Source organism: Chlorella variabilis, assembly GCF_000147415.1.
Source record: "Chlorella variabilis unplaced genomic scaffold CHLNCscaffold_20, whole genome shotgun sequence".
In the NCBI taxonomy this organism is placed as follows: domain Eukaryota; kingdom Viridiplantae; phylum Chlorophyta; class Trebouxiophyceae; order Chlorellales; family Chlorellaceae; genus Chlorella; species Chlorella variabilis.
Window position 1 is genome coordinate 676,621 of NW_005435068.1, and position 15,133 is coordinate 691,753.

A 15,133-nucleotide genomic window follows, 5' to 3' on the forward strand; every position below is an offset into this window, starting at 1 on the left:
ACCCTCCCCCTCCCCCTCCGCGCAACCACCCTGTGCACTCCCCTAGTGCCCCTCCCCTCTTCTCCAGCCCCCCCGCCCCCGCCCACAGCCCGTCCCCCCAGCCCCCTCCCCTCCCCAGGCCCCCCCGCTCACCACAGCCAGCGCAGCGCCAGCAGCACGATGTCGATGGCGGCGATGCACATGGAGACGACGATGGCTGCCTGCGACTCCCCCGCCACCGCCGCCTCTGAGAAGTAGGCGTACACGATGCACATGGAGATGAGGTTGAAGAAGAAGTCGCCCCAGTCCAGGTCTGCGGGGGTGGGGTGGGGTGGTGGCGTGTGTGGGGGTGGTGGTGGTGTGTGTGTGTGTGTGTGTGTGTGCTGTGTGTGAGGGGGTGGAGGGGCGTGATGAGGGGTGGTTGGGAGCTAGCTGATGAGGGCATTGCGCGCGAGCATGCATGCCAGGAGGGGCCACGACAGGGTGGATGCACAGGAGGAGGCGAGGGGCAGAGGGGCGGGCGGCAGGCTGGATGGGCGGCGGTGCGACCGCCCTGGCCGCCCGCCGCCGCCGCCAACCACCGGCCACCAGGCGCGCGCCGCCCCGCATCCCGCGGCCCTCGTTGCCAGGCCCCCACCCACCCACACCTGAGTCGTATCCAGAGAGGTAGGGGTCCAAGGAGGCGGGGTCAAAGGCGTCGCTGGCGCGCCCAATGCCCAGCTGCTGCGCCGGCTTGCCGGGCTCACCCAGAGCCGCGCCGCCGCTCGCCGCGTCGGCGGTGGCGGCCCAGCCGTTGGCCACCACGGGGGCGGGGTGCTTGCCGGCGGCGCCGCCCCGCCCCGCCCGCCCCGACTTGCCGCGCGGCAGCGCCGAGCCGCCGTTGGCGGCGGCGGCGTTGCCGCTGCGCGGCAGCAGAGCCTTGTCGTGTGGCGGGAGGGCAGGCGGGGGGGCGGCGGGAGAGACATCCACGGGGCCGGGCGCCGCCGCGGCGGCGGACGCGGCGCCGGGCACGGCGGCGGGTGGCAGCGCGTCGGTGGCGCCGGCGGCGTCCCCGCGGCCTCCCGCCCCCCCAGTGATCAGCACCTCTGCGTTCTGAGCAAACTGGTCGCTGCCGGTGGGCAGCTTGGCGGCGGCCTCACCGCCGCCCGCTGCCTTGCCATTGGCGCCGCTGCCCGCCGCGGCAGCAGCGCCGCCGCCGCCGTCGGCCGCCGCCGCCGCGGGCCTGTCCTGCCGCGCGCCGGCCTTGGCGGTGGCCTTGGCGCCGCCGCCGCCGCCGCCGCCGCCGCCGGCCGCGCACTTGAGGAGTGTGTTGCGCTGGTAGTTCTGCTCAAGGAGGGGCGGCATGATGCGCTGCACAAAGGCCTCGATCTCCAGGGCCTGGGTGGTGTACCGCAGTGCCGCCACAAAGGGCGCCAGCACCAGCGCCAGCAGCCACACCAGGCGAGACCTGCGGGCGGCGGCGGCGGCGGGGCGGGCGGCGGGGGGCGGGCAGAGTGGGGCGAGAGAGGCGGGGAGCGAGGCGGGGCATGTACTGTGTGCGTGTGTGGTGTGGAGCAGGCGCGTGGGGGGGGCGGCAGGGGGGATGCGCGGGCCAGCCGGGAGCCAGGCAGCCCCGCCAGCGCCGGCGCCAGAGCTGGCTGGCAGGCGCGCACCTGTCGAAAGCGTGGGGGTCCCGGGAGGCCAGGTTCAGCACGCCCACCACCCGCTGCTGCACATACATGGGGGCTGCGGCCATGGAGCGAGCGCCGCTGGCGTACAGCGCGCGCCAGTCGGCAAAGTGGGGGCCACTGCGGGGCAGGCGGGGGCAGGAGAAGCCGGGATGCGTCAGCGCCGGCGGCCGCGCCGGCAGGCGGGCCGCCGCTGCCTGCCCGGCCCGCTGAGTGGCCAGCCGGCTGCTGCTGCGGATAGCAGGACCGAGGCCAGCATGCAGGATGTGACCCAGCAACAGGCGCCTGCCACATGGGGGGGCAGCCGGCCAGGCCGGCAGCGCCAGCCCGCAGCCTGCAGGCGGCACCGGCTGCTTACTGCTGCGGGTAATCGTTGGCAATGACGGCATCCTGCTTGACCTGGGCCGCATAGTAGGCGGCGGTGCAACTGACAGGATAGGGCGGCTGCGGGCAGGCAGGGGTGTGGCGAGGCCCATGTGGTCGCGGTGCGGCTGTGTGGCGAGGCACGGCAAGCACATGCCGCCCGCAGAGCTGGGCAGGCCACAAGCGTGGGGTGCCGGGCCGCCGGCGCCAGCCAGCCAGGCGTGCGCAGCACCGCACCTCTGGCTCCACCGAAGCGCCCCCCTCCTCTGTGATTCGGTAGACGCAGCAATTGCGCCAGTCCACGCCCCCCGTGGCCGTCTTATCTAGAATGCCTTGCACCTGCGGGCGGGCCAGCCCCCAGAGGCAGGGCGATGAGCTGGGCACGAGATGGGGCAGGCGGCTGCACAGGCAGGCATGCCCACGCCGCTGTGCACCCTGCTGCCCTCACCCGCTGCCACTCCTCGAGGTTTGAGCCGTCCGAAGGGAAGCCCGCTGCCGCGAGCTCGGCGGCCGCGTCGGCGTTGCCTGTGCTGCTGCCCGCCGCCCTGCTGCTGCCCGCGCTGCCCGCCGAGCCCTTGGCGCCGCCGCTGCTGCCCGCCTTGGCGCTGGCGGCCGCGGAGCTGCTGCCGGCCTCGTCGTGCTGATGTGGCAGCAGCAGCACGCTGATGTGGACCAGCCCGGTGATGACCAGCTGAGCGCGGCGGGCGAAGGCCTTGAAGGGGCTGGCCGCGTCGCCGGCGGTGGCGCCACCAGGCGCCGCCAGGTCCTTCAGCAGCTGATCCATGCACTGCAAGGCGGCCAGCAGGGGCGGCGGCATGTGGGCAGCCGCGATACCTCCAAGCAAGCAGGAGGGGGCAAGAGGGAAGAAGGCGGGCAGCACGAACTGCTCAGTACCACCGGTCTGGCTGCATACCGGCAACTGCCTGCCTGCCTGCCTGCACGGGCGCCCCCGACTTGCCTGGCTCTCCTGGTCGGGCTGCGCCGCCGCTGCCATGCCGCTGAGCACGGACAGAAGGCAGAACACGTGGGCGCACAGCAGCAGACGTGTAAACAGCCTGCGCACAGAGCACGGCAGGGCAGTGAGCGCGCATTAGCGACAAAGGATGCAGGTAAAACAGAAAAAAACAGGAGGTGAGGATGATTGAGCCTCGCCTCATCCTCGTTCATTAGTGGTTCCCCTGTGCCCGGCGCTGTGGGCAAGAGAGAGGGTGGGGAGGTGGTCCGCCGTCCCCCGCTGCCGGCTGCTGTGATGAAATGCATGTGGGCGGCCTGGCTGTGCCAAACAGGCTGCGCAACAGCATCCCGCAGCCGCACGCTCAATGACGGCAACCAGCGCAAGCTGCTGGCGACTGGCAGTGCAAATGCAGGCCAGCAAATGCGGTGGTGGCGGGCCGGCTCGTGGCGCCCCCTGCCGCTACTGCAAATCCCCTGCCCTACGCCTCCCTGTCCCCGGCCCGTGGCTTGCAGTGTGCTTGTGTATGCCTGCACTCGCTGCAGGGGCTCGCCGCACCCTCGGGGGGGGCGCTCTCACCTGTGGAGAGCCAGCTTGCTGGAGTAAAGAGCGGTGCAGCAAGCTGCGGGCTTGCCACACGCGCCGCTGGGGCTGTCGAAGAGTGCCGCCAGTGGCTGGGCAAAGACACCACTGCCGTGGATGGCACAGGAGTGCCTTCTCAAAGGGCAGCCCGCCTGCCAGGACGGCCGCCAGCACTGGAAGTCCCAGCGTCGGTCTGATGTGTTGCCCTGAGGGTTGCCTCCATCCAGCCCAAGGCGAGAGTGCCAGCTGGGCCGGGGCAGGAGAAGGAACCCTCAAGACAAGATGCAAATGGATGAAGGACGGCGATCAATTCAATTGATGCCCTACTTTATGCCAGCAGCAGGTGGGGCAAGGCCAACGGTGGGCCCGAGCATCCGAGCCTTGGAGAGGGAGTGGGGGCGGCTGCCAAACGTCTACAGGCTCGGCCCACCCATGCAGCAGATCAGGGAGGATCCCAGGGTGGCGTTGGAGGCCCTGCCGCCAATGGAGGACCTAGTCTTGGCAGGCCCCGAGTCTCATCGGTGCGCCGCCTGCCGGCACGCCGGCTTCGTTCAAGCAGCCGCCCCAAGCCAGTCAACCACCCTGGACATGCTGCTGGTGCAGATATGTCCGCCAGGACGATCCGTTGTGGGATCAGCTGCATGAGGGCGTTCTGACCTCCGGTAAGGCGGGGCGGGCCTGGCCAGGGAGACTGGCGGGCAGGAAGGAGGACAGGGCAGGAGGAACATGGACTGGCGTGTTTGGCTGCTGGGCACCAGACTGGCAGCACATATGCTTGTGTGGGAGTGCCTGACCGCAGGGTTGGTGCGTGCGGCATTGGGGCTTCACGAAAAGTCGGCTGCCAAGAAGATGGGCATTCCGAGTGGCAGGCAAGCGCCGCGCTGCGACTGTGGCATGCCGTGGCTGGTATCGTGTTTGTTGGCATGCAGCTCACAACATCTAATGGTGTGCCTCATGTTCATGCATGCGACGTGTTGAGCGTTCAACTGCCCGCACGCCACGCACTTGCTCCACCTGCTACCTTGCAGGGCGGGACACGGCGAGCTGCTTCGGGCTTACCACCACCTGCGCCACCACGCAGCCGACAGCAGTCCCGACACGGCCATGGCGGCCGCGGCAGCAGCCCACAATGCAGCAGCGGTGGTGGCGTACAATGCTGCCAAGGGGCAGGAAGCAGGACATGCGGCGGCAGCGAGGAGACAAAACGTCGTACAGGATGCAAGCAGGGCCAACGTCTCATCTCCCACAATACAAGCAGTGGCAGCAGCAGCCTCAGGAGAGCATGCCGCTGCTGGGGCTGGGGCCAGCATGAGCAGGCATGCAAGGCGACGGCAGAAGAAGCATGCGGCGAAGGCGGCAGCAGCACTCCTGCATTCAGAGGCAGCAGCAGTAGCAGCGGCAGGACGGGGGCCAGGCGGAGGCTGCTGTGGCGCTGTGAGCGAGGAGCAGAAGTTGAAGAAGGCACGGACGTTGAGCAGCCTAGGTGGGAGGAAAAGATGGGACGTTGTTTGGCATGCACGCAATGCATCGCTAATCAGTACAACAAGTCTGCCGTGCTCTGCACACCCACCACCACCCGTTGTCCCCGCTCGCAGGATTGCTGTCGATCTGCTGCTCGTGGGGCAAGACGCAAGAGGCGGCCGCGTTGCTGCAGGTGGCGGCCGCATTCCCGCAGAGCCAGCTGGCAGAGGTGCGTCGCCGCGGCGTCCTGGTGTATTGGCGAACACCTTGTTCCTGCTTCCTGTCAGCTGCATCCGCCTTTCAAATTTTGTCCTGCTGGCTGATTGGTTTGCAGGTTGGGCTCTGCCGCTTGCAGCAACACATGCTGCCTGCATCCTGGGGCTTTGCGCCTGGCAGCCTGCCACCCATCGGTGCTTCTCCAGATGCCCTCATACGGCATGGACAGACGCCAATGCCTAGCTTGCAAGCGACAGTATCGGCACCTCCAGCAGCTGGCAATGGTGGCACCTCGGAGCTGCAGCAAGCATCACAGCCTCAATCGCCAGGGCACATTGACAGCCTGCTGGCCCACCTGCAGCTGGCGAGCACAGGGGCTGCAGCAGGCGGGGCCAGCAGCGACAGCAACAGCGGCAGCAGCAGCAACAGCAGCAGTGCTGGATTGCAGATTGAAGTGGTTGAAGTGAAAAATACCTGCCCCTTTGGCCACTCGCGCAGGTTGGTTGAAAGCAGTGTGGATTGTTTGCTGGGTTGCATACCTGACGCTTGCTGCTGGCAGCATGTACGCAACGCGCTGCTGTGAGAGCCCATCTCATGCCCATGCTCCTGCCATGCAGGGGCGGGCGGCTGCGCACAAATGAGTTTGCAGTTGCTGACCGCGGCCCGCGGACAGCAGTGCCGCCGGAGTGGGTGCCGCAGCTGCAGCTGCACATGCTGTGTGCGGGTGAGGAGCCAGGGCTACCTGCACACGTTGATAGTGGCGCTTTGTTGTGGTGCCACCCAGCCGTACACTGCTGCCCGCTGTTTGTCGGTCAGTCTATTGGTGTTCTACACCACTGCCTCCTGCTTTCCCATCATCCACTCCGCAGGCACCCGTAGCGGCTTACTAGTCAGCCGGTCAGCCACCAAGGGCATGCGGGTGTTCCGTATGCAGAGAGATGACGAGCTGCTGCGCCTCATGTTGCTAGGTGATGGCAGGTTGCAGGCTGGCGACATTCTTTCAAGCAAGTGCATCAGTAGGATGTCACCCCAGCGCCTGCTTCTCAACCCTGCTGCAGTGATCAGCCGGTTGTGGCAACAGCATGTGCTGCCTGGGCGGCCGCCCCCAGCTGACGTGTATGCCAGCTGGCACGAGCATCACGACATGATGCGCCGCATCAGGGAGGTGAGCATCATTGCTGCAGGTTGGCAAGCACCCTTTGTGGTAGAGAAATCTGAGCAGAAGTTGAATAAGTGGTTGAACTTGTGCAGACGTCCGCGGTGGACCTCGCTGTCCTGGGTCGGCTTGCTGAGCTTGCAGCCAGACTGTCTGCCGCAGGTAGCCAACGAAGCTGCGCTTGTGGTTGCCACCGAGGACATGCGGCACATGCCTGGTGGGGACAGCCGCTGGTTCCTGGACTGACAGGCTGGAGCACCGACATATGCAATGGTGCTGTGGGGGTTGTTGTCACATGACATTTTGGCAGGAAAAGAGGCCGTGTAACCAACAGACATTACACCAAGCGTTGGCATGCCACCTCGGGATATCCATAACCATGTCGATGGGCAATCCAGGGCTACTTTGGCGGCAACATCAGCCCCAAACCTGCACGTTCCCCAGCTCAGCTGCCAGCAGCAGCTGCACTCTCCGCAGGACTTCTGCTGCCGCCGCTGCCAGCACCCGCCACGTGCCGGCGCCGTGCGTCTGTGGCCGACCGCATGGGGAATCCGCGGCGCTGCAGCTCCCGGATCACGCAGCTCTCAACTGCCTTGGCTGCAAGCGTGGCATGCACGGAGGCGCATCAGCATCAGCGGGCAGCATCGGTAGAGCACCCCACCAAGCTCCACACACACCCCAGCATGCTTTGTTAAACAGAACCGCGCTCACCAAGCCCAGCGGCGCCCGGCCCCAGCACACAATACACAAGGTCCATGTTGGGCCCGCCATGCCCCGTACGCTGCAGGCAGCATGGCATCACCAGCAACACGCAGCATGACCAACGCAGCCTCAGCAGCTTGGGTTGTCAAGGGCGGGGGCTGGCTGCCCTCTGCGCTGTGCACAGCAGCAGCGGCAGCAGGCACGCGCGTCGGCGTGCCTGGCGGTGCGCTCGGATGCGGTCGTACAGGCTGTCTGTCGAGCCGACGTAGAAGAAGCCGTCGGGGCGGCGCAGCACATACACGCAGGAGGTGCCCACGGTGGAGGGGGCGGGCGCCTGGCCGCGCAGCACGTACTGCAGGAAATGAACCCAGATTGGGCAGGCACACGTCATAATGCTGTGCTGGCACTGGTGTCAAGATAACCACGCATGGCAGCAGCACAAAGCAGTGAGGCAGCTAGAGAACATGCCTCGTCTCACCTGCGCCACCTGCAGCTGCTGCGCCGCCTCCTGCCCTGCGCCCTCGCTGGACGCCTCCGCGGTGCACTTAGCCAGAGACTCCTGAGCTACCTGCTGCAGCGTGCTGGCTGCCGCCGCGAGCGTCCAGGGGCTGCTGTCGGCACTGCTCCCGTTGCCGGCCCCAGAACGGCTGGCCCTCGGCTTGGCCATCCGTGCGGCCCTGCCTCGGAGTGGGCTGCTTCCACCTGCTCCAGCTGCTGCTGCATCTACAGGCTGCTGCGCCTCCGCCCCGGCAGGGCTGGCGCTGACCTCTGGGCGTGCCACCATGGGATCCAGCTGGCCGTACAGCTGCCCCGCACGGTCCAGGGTACGGCGCGGCAGGCGGCACCGGCGTGCCACATCCAGCGCCAGGCTCACGGTGCTGATGCCCGGCACGATGCGCCAGGTGGGCTTGCGAGGCGCGCCCTGGCCGGAGGCGCCTCCCCCGCTGCTGGCCCGCCCGGCGCCGGAGCGCTGGCGGCCGCCCTCCTCCAGCCCTGCCATCAGCAGCGGCCGAAGCACCTCCTCGTCTTCCTCCTCAGCCGGCGCAGTCTCCATCATCAGGAACTCGGTGTTGGTCAGGCTGCACGCGCGGCAAGGGCGGGGCCCCGGGTCACGGCGCGGCACGGCATGGGCCAGCACGCGAGAGACGAGGGACTGTTGTCGGGGTGGCGGCATCGCCGAGACTCCCACCAAACCGGCAGCCCGCAGCCAAGCTGCCGTCCAACGCAGGTCTTTCCTGCCCTCCAAGCCCTGCATCCCTGCCACCCCTGCCACCCCGTACTGACTTGAGGTTCATGTCCACCAGGGAGTGGAGGTGGGTGGCAAAGATGCCGCGGCAGCGCGCCGCATCCAGCTCCTCCATTAGGGCGCCCGCCAGCGCCGACCCCGCCCGCACCTCGGTGCCCTTGCCCAGCTCATCCACCTGGGTAGCGGGCGGGCGCAGCAGGCGGGAAAGGTGAGCGGGCAGCACGCAGGCGGCGGCCAGCAGGCCAACCCCGCAGCTCGCAGCCAGGCCGCCGCAGCCCGCCGGGCTGGTCAACGGCCTGCAGACGGGCAGGCCCACGGGGCGCCGCTCACCAGCACCAGGGAGCTGGGGGACAGATCCTCCAGCACATACCTGCAGCCCAGCGGGAGGGCGGTGATTTCTCGCAGATGGATGGGGCTGTTCACCAAGATGGAGGCGACTTTACCCCACCCCTACACACACCCACACACCACCACCGCCGCTCCCTGCCCCCTCACCGCATCTCCGTCATCTCCACCGCAAACGAGGACCGCCCCTCCAGCGGCGAGTCGGAGGCAAAGGTGCGCAGCATGAAGGCGTCTGCGGGCGGAGCGCGGGTGTGGTGGTGGCGGGGCCGCACGGGGAGAGGAATGCAAGTACGCCAGCAGGGCAGCTTTGGCAGGCATGGGGGAAGGAGAGGAGCTCGTGAAGCAGGCGCAGGGTCGCCACCACCACGCCCGCCACACCACGAAGACACCCACCAAAGTATGGCACGGTGGCGGAGGCGGCGGGCGCGTAGAGGCCGCAGGCGCCCAGCAGCGCCGCCGCACACATGGAGCGCAGGACGGTTGACTTGCCGGCCATGTTGGGACCCGTCAGCAGCGCCATGCCCTGTAGCAGTGGCAGGGGAGGGGCCGGGGGCCGGGGCAGCGGCAAGGTCAAGCCTGCCAGGCAGTGGTGGTGGCGAGCAGCGCGGCGAGCACCGGCGCCGGCTTGTTGCTCAGAGGTGGCACGAGGTGCTGCTCCAGAGCCCACCTCCAGGCTCAGCGTGTTGCGCACAGTGGCAGTCTCCCAGCCATCCAGCCAGTAGGGCCTGCAGGGCCAGGCGCAGGTTCACAGGCGGGCGACACAAAGCAGCCAATGAAGGCGAGGGGAAGCCCTCCGCTCCGAGCTGCTTCTCAACAGACACCAAGTGCACATCGGCACTGCCGCTGGACAGCTCCCAGCTCACCAGAAATCTACAACCTCAAAGGGCTGCTGCTGGGAGGCGTCCTGAGCGGCGGGCAGGGCAGCCTGGGAGCCCTCCTGAGCTGTGGGCAGGGCTGCCGGGGCGCCGCTGCCGTCGGAAGTGTAGGCCAGGGTGGGGAGATGCCAGCCCCGCCTGCGCACCAGGCCGCCAGGGGTGCATCACACGCGCCATTGTGTGTCGAGGCACCAGCCCCGTCCCCTCTCATCTCAGGCAGGAGAGGTGCGGAACGGAGAGCAGAGGTGTGCCACGGCCCACCTACTGGCCAGCACGAAGGGCGCTCCTCACCTCAGCGCCTCGCGGGTGTGGGCATCCAGCGCCGCAGCGGACACTGCCATGGTGGCGGCACACACCAGCTCCGTGTTCACTGCCTGCACTCGTTGGCAAGGGCCAAGCTCGCGCGGAGGAAGGCCAAGCGCCGAGCCTTCAGCCGGCAACGATAGCCACACGAAAGCAGCTGCAGGCTACACAAAATCAGTGAAACTCCGCAGGCGCTCCACCCCACCTGCAGCTGGCTGGCCAGCTCCCGCAGGTGCCTGCGCACGGCAGCGGCAGAGTCGTAGCAGGCGCGGCGGTAGTCGTCTAGGGCAGACTGCAGGCCATGGCTGGCATAGGCTGAGGACTCCAGCTGCACAGCAAGAGCAGGCACAGATGTAAGGCAGCAGCAGCAACACATGCTCATCGGGGGGAACACGCATCGTATCATGAGGAAGCGTGGCAGCAGGCGGAGCTTGAGATGGCGGCAGAGGGCAGGCAGGCATCAGCGCACCCACCCTGCCGTTGCGGTCGTGAGGGTGGATGAGGTCCCCGGCTGCTTGCTGGGCTGCTGCAGGCAAGGCGGGTGCAAGCAGCACCCGCGACTGATGGCCGACAGGCGGCGGCAACAGGCCGCTTGCTGTCACTCGCACTGCCCCAAGCTGCGCTCCGCATCCCCTACATCAATCCATCCCGCTAACCTGCGTTCTTGGGTATCCTGAGCCACAGGGCGTTGTTGGCTGAGTCATAGATGATGGAGGGCTTCAGCTTGGCAGGCTCGCCAGCCTGCGCCCAGAAGGCAGGTGGGGGGGTCAGAAGTTGGAGAGGCACTGGGTGGTGCGGGTGATCGCAGCAGGGTGTGCGCACACAGCAGGAGCGAGAGGAGGATAGGCAGGGGCGGCGAGGTGGCAGCGCACCCACCCGCGTGTGCGCGAGCAGCAGCGGCTCAAAGGCGAGTTCCAGCTCGCGCCGCACTCGGTCTGCTGCCATGGCCACCTGCGGGCGGCGGCGGTGGCGGCGGCGGCGGCCAGGGGCGGAGGTCAGCTCATGCGGCTCATCTGTGCAGATGTGGGATGGGCCAGGCAAGGCTGGGTGCCCACTCACCGCCTCGCAGTCTTCCGCCATCACTTCATCTCGCACCTTGCCCCGGAAGGGGCCCTCATTCGCCTGTGGGCCAGGCACGCGTTTGTGCTCGACTCGCAGCCGCCCGGCCAGTCAACAAGCTATCGCGGCAGCGGCACACGGCGACCAAGCTGCCCAGAGGCTGCACAGAACACACCTGCTTGAGGCGCCACAGCCCCTCCCGCACATCCTCGCAGCAGTCCTCCAGCTCTGGCGGCCACTCGGGGTCGCCCCCCACCAGCTGCGTGTCGTGGTCCACCACTGCACGGTTTAGGGTGAGGTGGGGCGGCCATTCATCAAGCACCTCTGTCGTGAGCGCTGCCTGAGCTGCCCTGCTGCTGCACACAACTCGCAGACGTCTGCACAGTGCAGTGGACGCCGCAGAGCTGCGGAACTGCGGCCTGCCTATCCTTCCCGTTTCGCTTACCCTCGTGAATGGCTTGCAGCGCGGTGGCGCAGCCTTGCTGCAGCTGCTCCCTGGTCAGCGCCACGCCCATCTCCCGGCACGACACCTCCAGCAGGCTGGATGCCAGCACCGGTATCTCGCCATTGGTACGGGACAGCAGATCCTGCGGCGGCACACACAGCGTGAGGAGGTGACAGGCATCCGCTGCCCCTGGGAGCGCCACCTGCCAAGCTGCCCTGGACCAGAGGAGAAGCGTCTGGGCGCAGCTGCAGGTCCAGCAACACGCGCAGCGGGCAACTGCTGGGCCAGGGGGGGCAAGGGCAGCTTCTGCCTGGGCCAGGCAGCTGCTGGGCTCACCAGGAGTGCCTGGCACAGCTCCCCAATCTGCACCAGCGGCGGCGGTACAAGACACATCAGCAGCTACAGATGCCGCAGCTCCCCTGCCTGCATTGGCCACCCGAGGCTGTGAGCCCAAGCCCACCGCACACCTCTCTAAAGAAGGTGTCGTTCGCCTCCCGGTTGCGCAGCTTGAGCACCACACTGGCGGCGGGCACCAGCGGGAAGACGGGCAGGCTCTCGCGCAGGTCTGCGGGCAAGCGTGGGGCAGCACAGTGGGACCGCACAGCACACCACCCCCAGGTCGTAGCTGCTTGCAGGGAGGGGCAGGCGGGCTTAAAGGGAGGGGGACGCACCCGCCAGGATGCGGCAGACGCGGTGCACCGCCGCCGCGGTGGTGGCCGGCGGCGGCAGCAGCAGCAGGCGGCGCATCCAGCGCCGCGCAGGCAGCGGGGTGCCGTCTGGCAGCAGATAGTCCACCAGGCAGGGCTGGCCGCGTGCCTTGTGCAGACCCAGGTTGAGGGCGGTGGAGTAGTAAAGGGGGCGGGGGCGGTCCTTGGTGGAGGCCCGGATCTGCACGCGTGTGGGGAGGACAGGCAAGGGCCAGCTGCAGGTGCTCACCACCCAGTCTGCCTGCCCTCGCCGCACTTCCCCGCCCCAAGGGACCTGCTGGCAGGCGGGCAGCCGCTTGCTCACCACTGTGAAGGGCGTGGCGGCGTCCAGGCCCAGCATGAGGCGCACGCGGGTCAGCAGGCCCTCCAGCCAGTCGGGGTCGTTGTACCGCTCCACCACGCCCACCTGTACCGAAGCAGGCATGGGCAGGCGGGTGGTGGCGGAGGGCAGCTTGAGCACCCTTTGCGCTCGCCGCATAGGGGCCCTCCCATGCCCCAGCCCCCACACCCACTACACCGCATTAGTGCGTCCTTTACCCAAAGCCTGCGTCCACCTGCACCGCACCCACCTGCGAGCGGAAGATGGTTGCCACCCGCTGCTCCCACTCCCGCTCAAACGTGCCCTCGCTCAGGCGGCGGTCGGAGGAGGCGGAGGAGGCGGGGACGTGCAGGAAGAGCGGCGGCGCCAGCCCGCCTGCGCCAGAAGCGGCGCGCGGGGTGGGGTCCAGGGATGGGGCCAGGCTTGTCAGGCACGATGTGTCAAGGGCGCACTGCACCCTCACCCTTGCACCCGCCCACACAGCACCACCGCCACACCAGCCGCCGCCACGTGGCACCCACCCTCGTGCAGGCGCGCGTACACGGCGTCCTCGGTGAGCCCCTCCATCACCTGCACCACCTGCAGGTCCACGCTCACCTCCAGCACCGTGTACCCGCCCACCTGCGGCAAGCACGCAGGGGGTGGCAGGACAGCGGCAGGGGCGGCAGCAGGCATGTGGAAGAAAGCCGCCCGAGATTTGCAACAGGCAGGGGCGGCTGTTGGCAGGCGGGTGCAGAGCACCTGCTGGCCCGCCGGGTGCTGGCTAGCTGGCACGAGGGCAGCCAGACCAACGGCCCTCCCCAACTCACTTGAGGAACAAGGGCCAGCAGGGGCGGCGCGGCGTCTATGTTTATGTCTGCAGGCGAGGGAGGTGGGTGGGCAGGCTGGTGGGGCTGTGGAGTGATTGTGAGCGAGCGCAAGATAGACACAACAACACAAACCCAGTGCTGTTTGCTGCTGCTGCTGCTGTGGCTTGCCCCTCCCCTGACCCCTCTCCAGCCTGCCTGTGTCGTCATCTACTAGCCCGTGCAGCAGGTGGGGGTTGGCGGGAGTGACCTGCGGCAGCCACCGGGCAGGCGGCAAAGCAGCGGCGAGGTTGAGGCATGCCATGCGAAAGCACGCAGCTGCGCGCAGCTTTGCCAGCGCAACCAGCGCAGGGGCAGCCGGGGGCAAAGAGGGGGCGGAGTTGGCGGCGGCAGGCGCACCACCGCCGCCACGTAGCGCTGCTTCTGGCGGGTGCGCATGGAGCCGTAGGAGTAGGGCTCAGGTGCCTGGGGGCAGGGCAGGCAGGGCAGGCGGGCAGGCAGGGCAGGCAGGCAGGCAGGCGGGTGGGTGGGTGGGTGGGGTGGCAACAACACGCCAACGCCCCCCTCCTCGCCACCCGATCACCCAGCCCCTGCCACCTGCCACCACCCCACTCCTGCCCACCTCCTCGCACACCACCACCGACAGCCCCGCGCTGACGAGGTCGTCCACCGTGCGGCGCAGGTTCTGGCGCGGGCAGCCCGCGCGCGGCGTCACGCCGCTGCCCATGGGGTTCAGCCCCGCGTGCTGCACCAGCAGCACCGCATCAATGCCGATGGTCTCGTAAAACTCGCCCACCTGCAGCTTAAGGAGTAGGGGAGTGTGTGGTGGGTGCGAGTGGTGGGTGGGTGGGGTGGCAACAGACCGTGGCAGCAGCGGCAGCAGCCCAGCGCTGGGTGGGGAGGCCGCCGACCAGCCACCAGGCAGCCGGGGACGAGCGCTGGGCTGCTGGCCTGCACCAGCGAGGCATGCCAAAACTCGCAGCAGCAGCAGAGACGGGCACCCCACCCCGGGGCAGCTGCCAGGAAACTCACCCGTACCAGCGTCACATACTTGGGGTACTGCTTCTTCACACTGGCAAAGTAGGAGTGCAGAGGGGGCCGCCCCCGCTTGCTGCCGCCAAAGGCGGGCCCGCGGCGCACCCTCGGCGCCGGTGCCGGCGACCTATCCTCGCTGCTGCCCTCGGCCGCGGCACCCTCCCCCTCTGCCGGCACCCTCAATCCAAGGACCTGCGGACAGGCGCCCCCACATGCATGCACGTCATGCGCCGCATGCAGGCAGACAGCATCGGCACTGCGCATGAGCATGCAATCACACACTGCACACAGGCACCGACAGACCTTGCCAGCACTAGCAGGGCCCCACCCACCCACCCACCTGCTGCACATCCAGGTTGGGCAGCAGCGCCCGCGCCGTCGTCTTGTCCACGCTCGTGTCCAGCACACGCTGCCAGTACTCGGCCACATCCTGGGGTAAGGTTCAAGAGGCCACCAGGGAACTGTGGATGCAAAGCGCTGGCGTGGCCTGGCGGCACTGTGTCGACTGGCGGCAGGCGTGGCGGCAGCGGCAGCACTCACGACCAGCACGTCAATCGCACCTTGCTGACTTTGTGGCTGATGCGGGCCGATGCCACTACGGTGGAAGCGCACCGAGGGGCAAGCGCTGCTCTCAGACCGATGGCGGAGGGAGAGAGCGCCGACAGCGCCCTGGTGGTCCCTCGCCACATCGATTCTCGTGACAGATCGATCGGGCGAGGGTGCCCCGTGCGCGGTGATTTGTGCCGCCCTGGCCAGCAGTACAGGCGAGTTTGGAAACGGGGGAATTGGTGGGTCTGGCGATGCTCATTGTGTACCCGTTATCACCGGCAATCTGTGCGGCCCTGCCGAGAGAGCCTGCGCGCCAGTTGCATTTGCAGAAGCAGAAATGAGCAGCGGCCAAGGCCTCTAACAGCA

General features: G+C 68.1%; 2 protein-coding genes across 2 annotated transcripts; one reads left to right on the forward strand and one right to left on the reverse strand.

Annotated features, from left to right (window-relative positions):
• Positions 1-5,039: 5,039 nt before the first annotated feature.
• CHLNCDRAFT_138438 (hypothetical protein) lies at positions 5,040-6,622 on the forward strand (the record flags this gene model as incomplete). The annotated part of the gene is made up of 7 exons (XM_005844833.1): positions 5,040-5,046; positions 5,139-5,233; positions 5,582-5,718; positions 5,838-5,944; positions 6,090-6,188; positions 6,279-6,385; positions 6,539-6,622. 7 exons carry the CDS (start codon positions 5,040-5,042, stop codon positions 6,620-6,622), a joined length of 636 nt encoding a protein of 211 aa, XP_005844895.1.
• Positions 6,623-6,821: 199 nt separating this feature from the next.
• On the reverse strand, positions 6,822-14,907 carry CHLNCDRAFT_138439 (hypothetical protein; the record flags this gene model as incomplete). Its single annotated transcript, XM_005844936.1, has 31 exons — positions 6,822-6,973; positions 7,088-7,157; positions 7,344-7,430; positions 7,557-8,157; positions 8,363-8,499; positions 8,655-8,694; positions 8,820-8,901; positions 9,063-9,192; positions 9,337-9,394; positions 9,533-9,682; positions 9,836-9,918; positions 10,053-10,175; positions 10,321-10,373; positions 10,504-10,588; positions 10,724-10,798; positions 10,907-10,969; positions 11,082-11,185; positions 11,352-11,493; positions 11,688-11,714; positions 11,819-11,916; positions 12,023-12,239; positions 12,363-12,464; positions 12,628-12,752; positions 12,899-12,998; positions 13,187-13,233; positions 13,367-13,433; positions 13,583-13,648; positions 13,806-13,979; positions 14,216-14,410; positions 14,559-14,648; positions 14,779-14,907. The coding sequence occupies 31 exons, from the start codon at positions 14,905-14,907 to the stop codon at positions 6,822-6,824; spliced, it is 3,672 nt and encodes a 1,223-aa protein (XP_005844998.1).
• Positions 14,908-15,133: the final 226 nt, after the last annotated feature.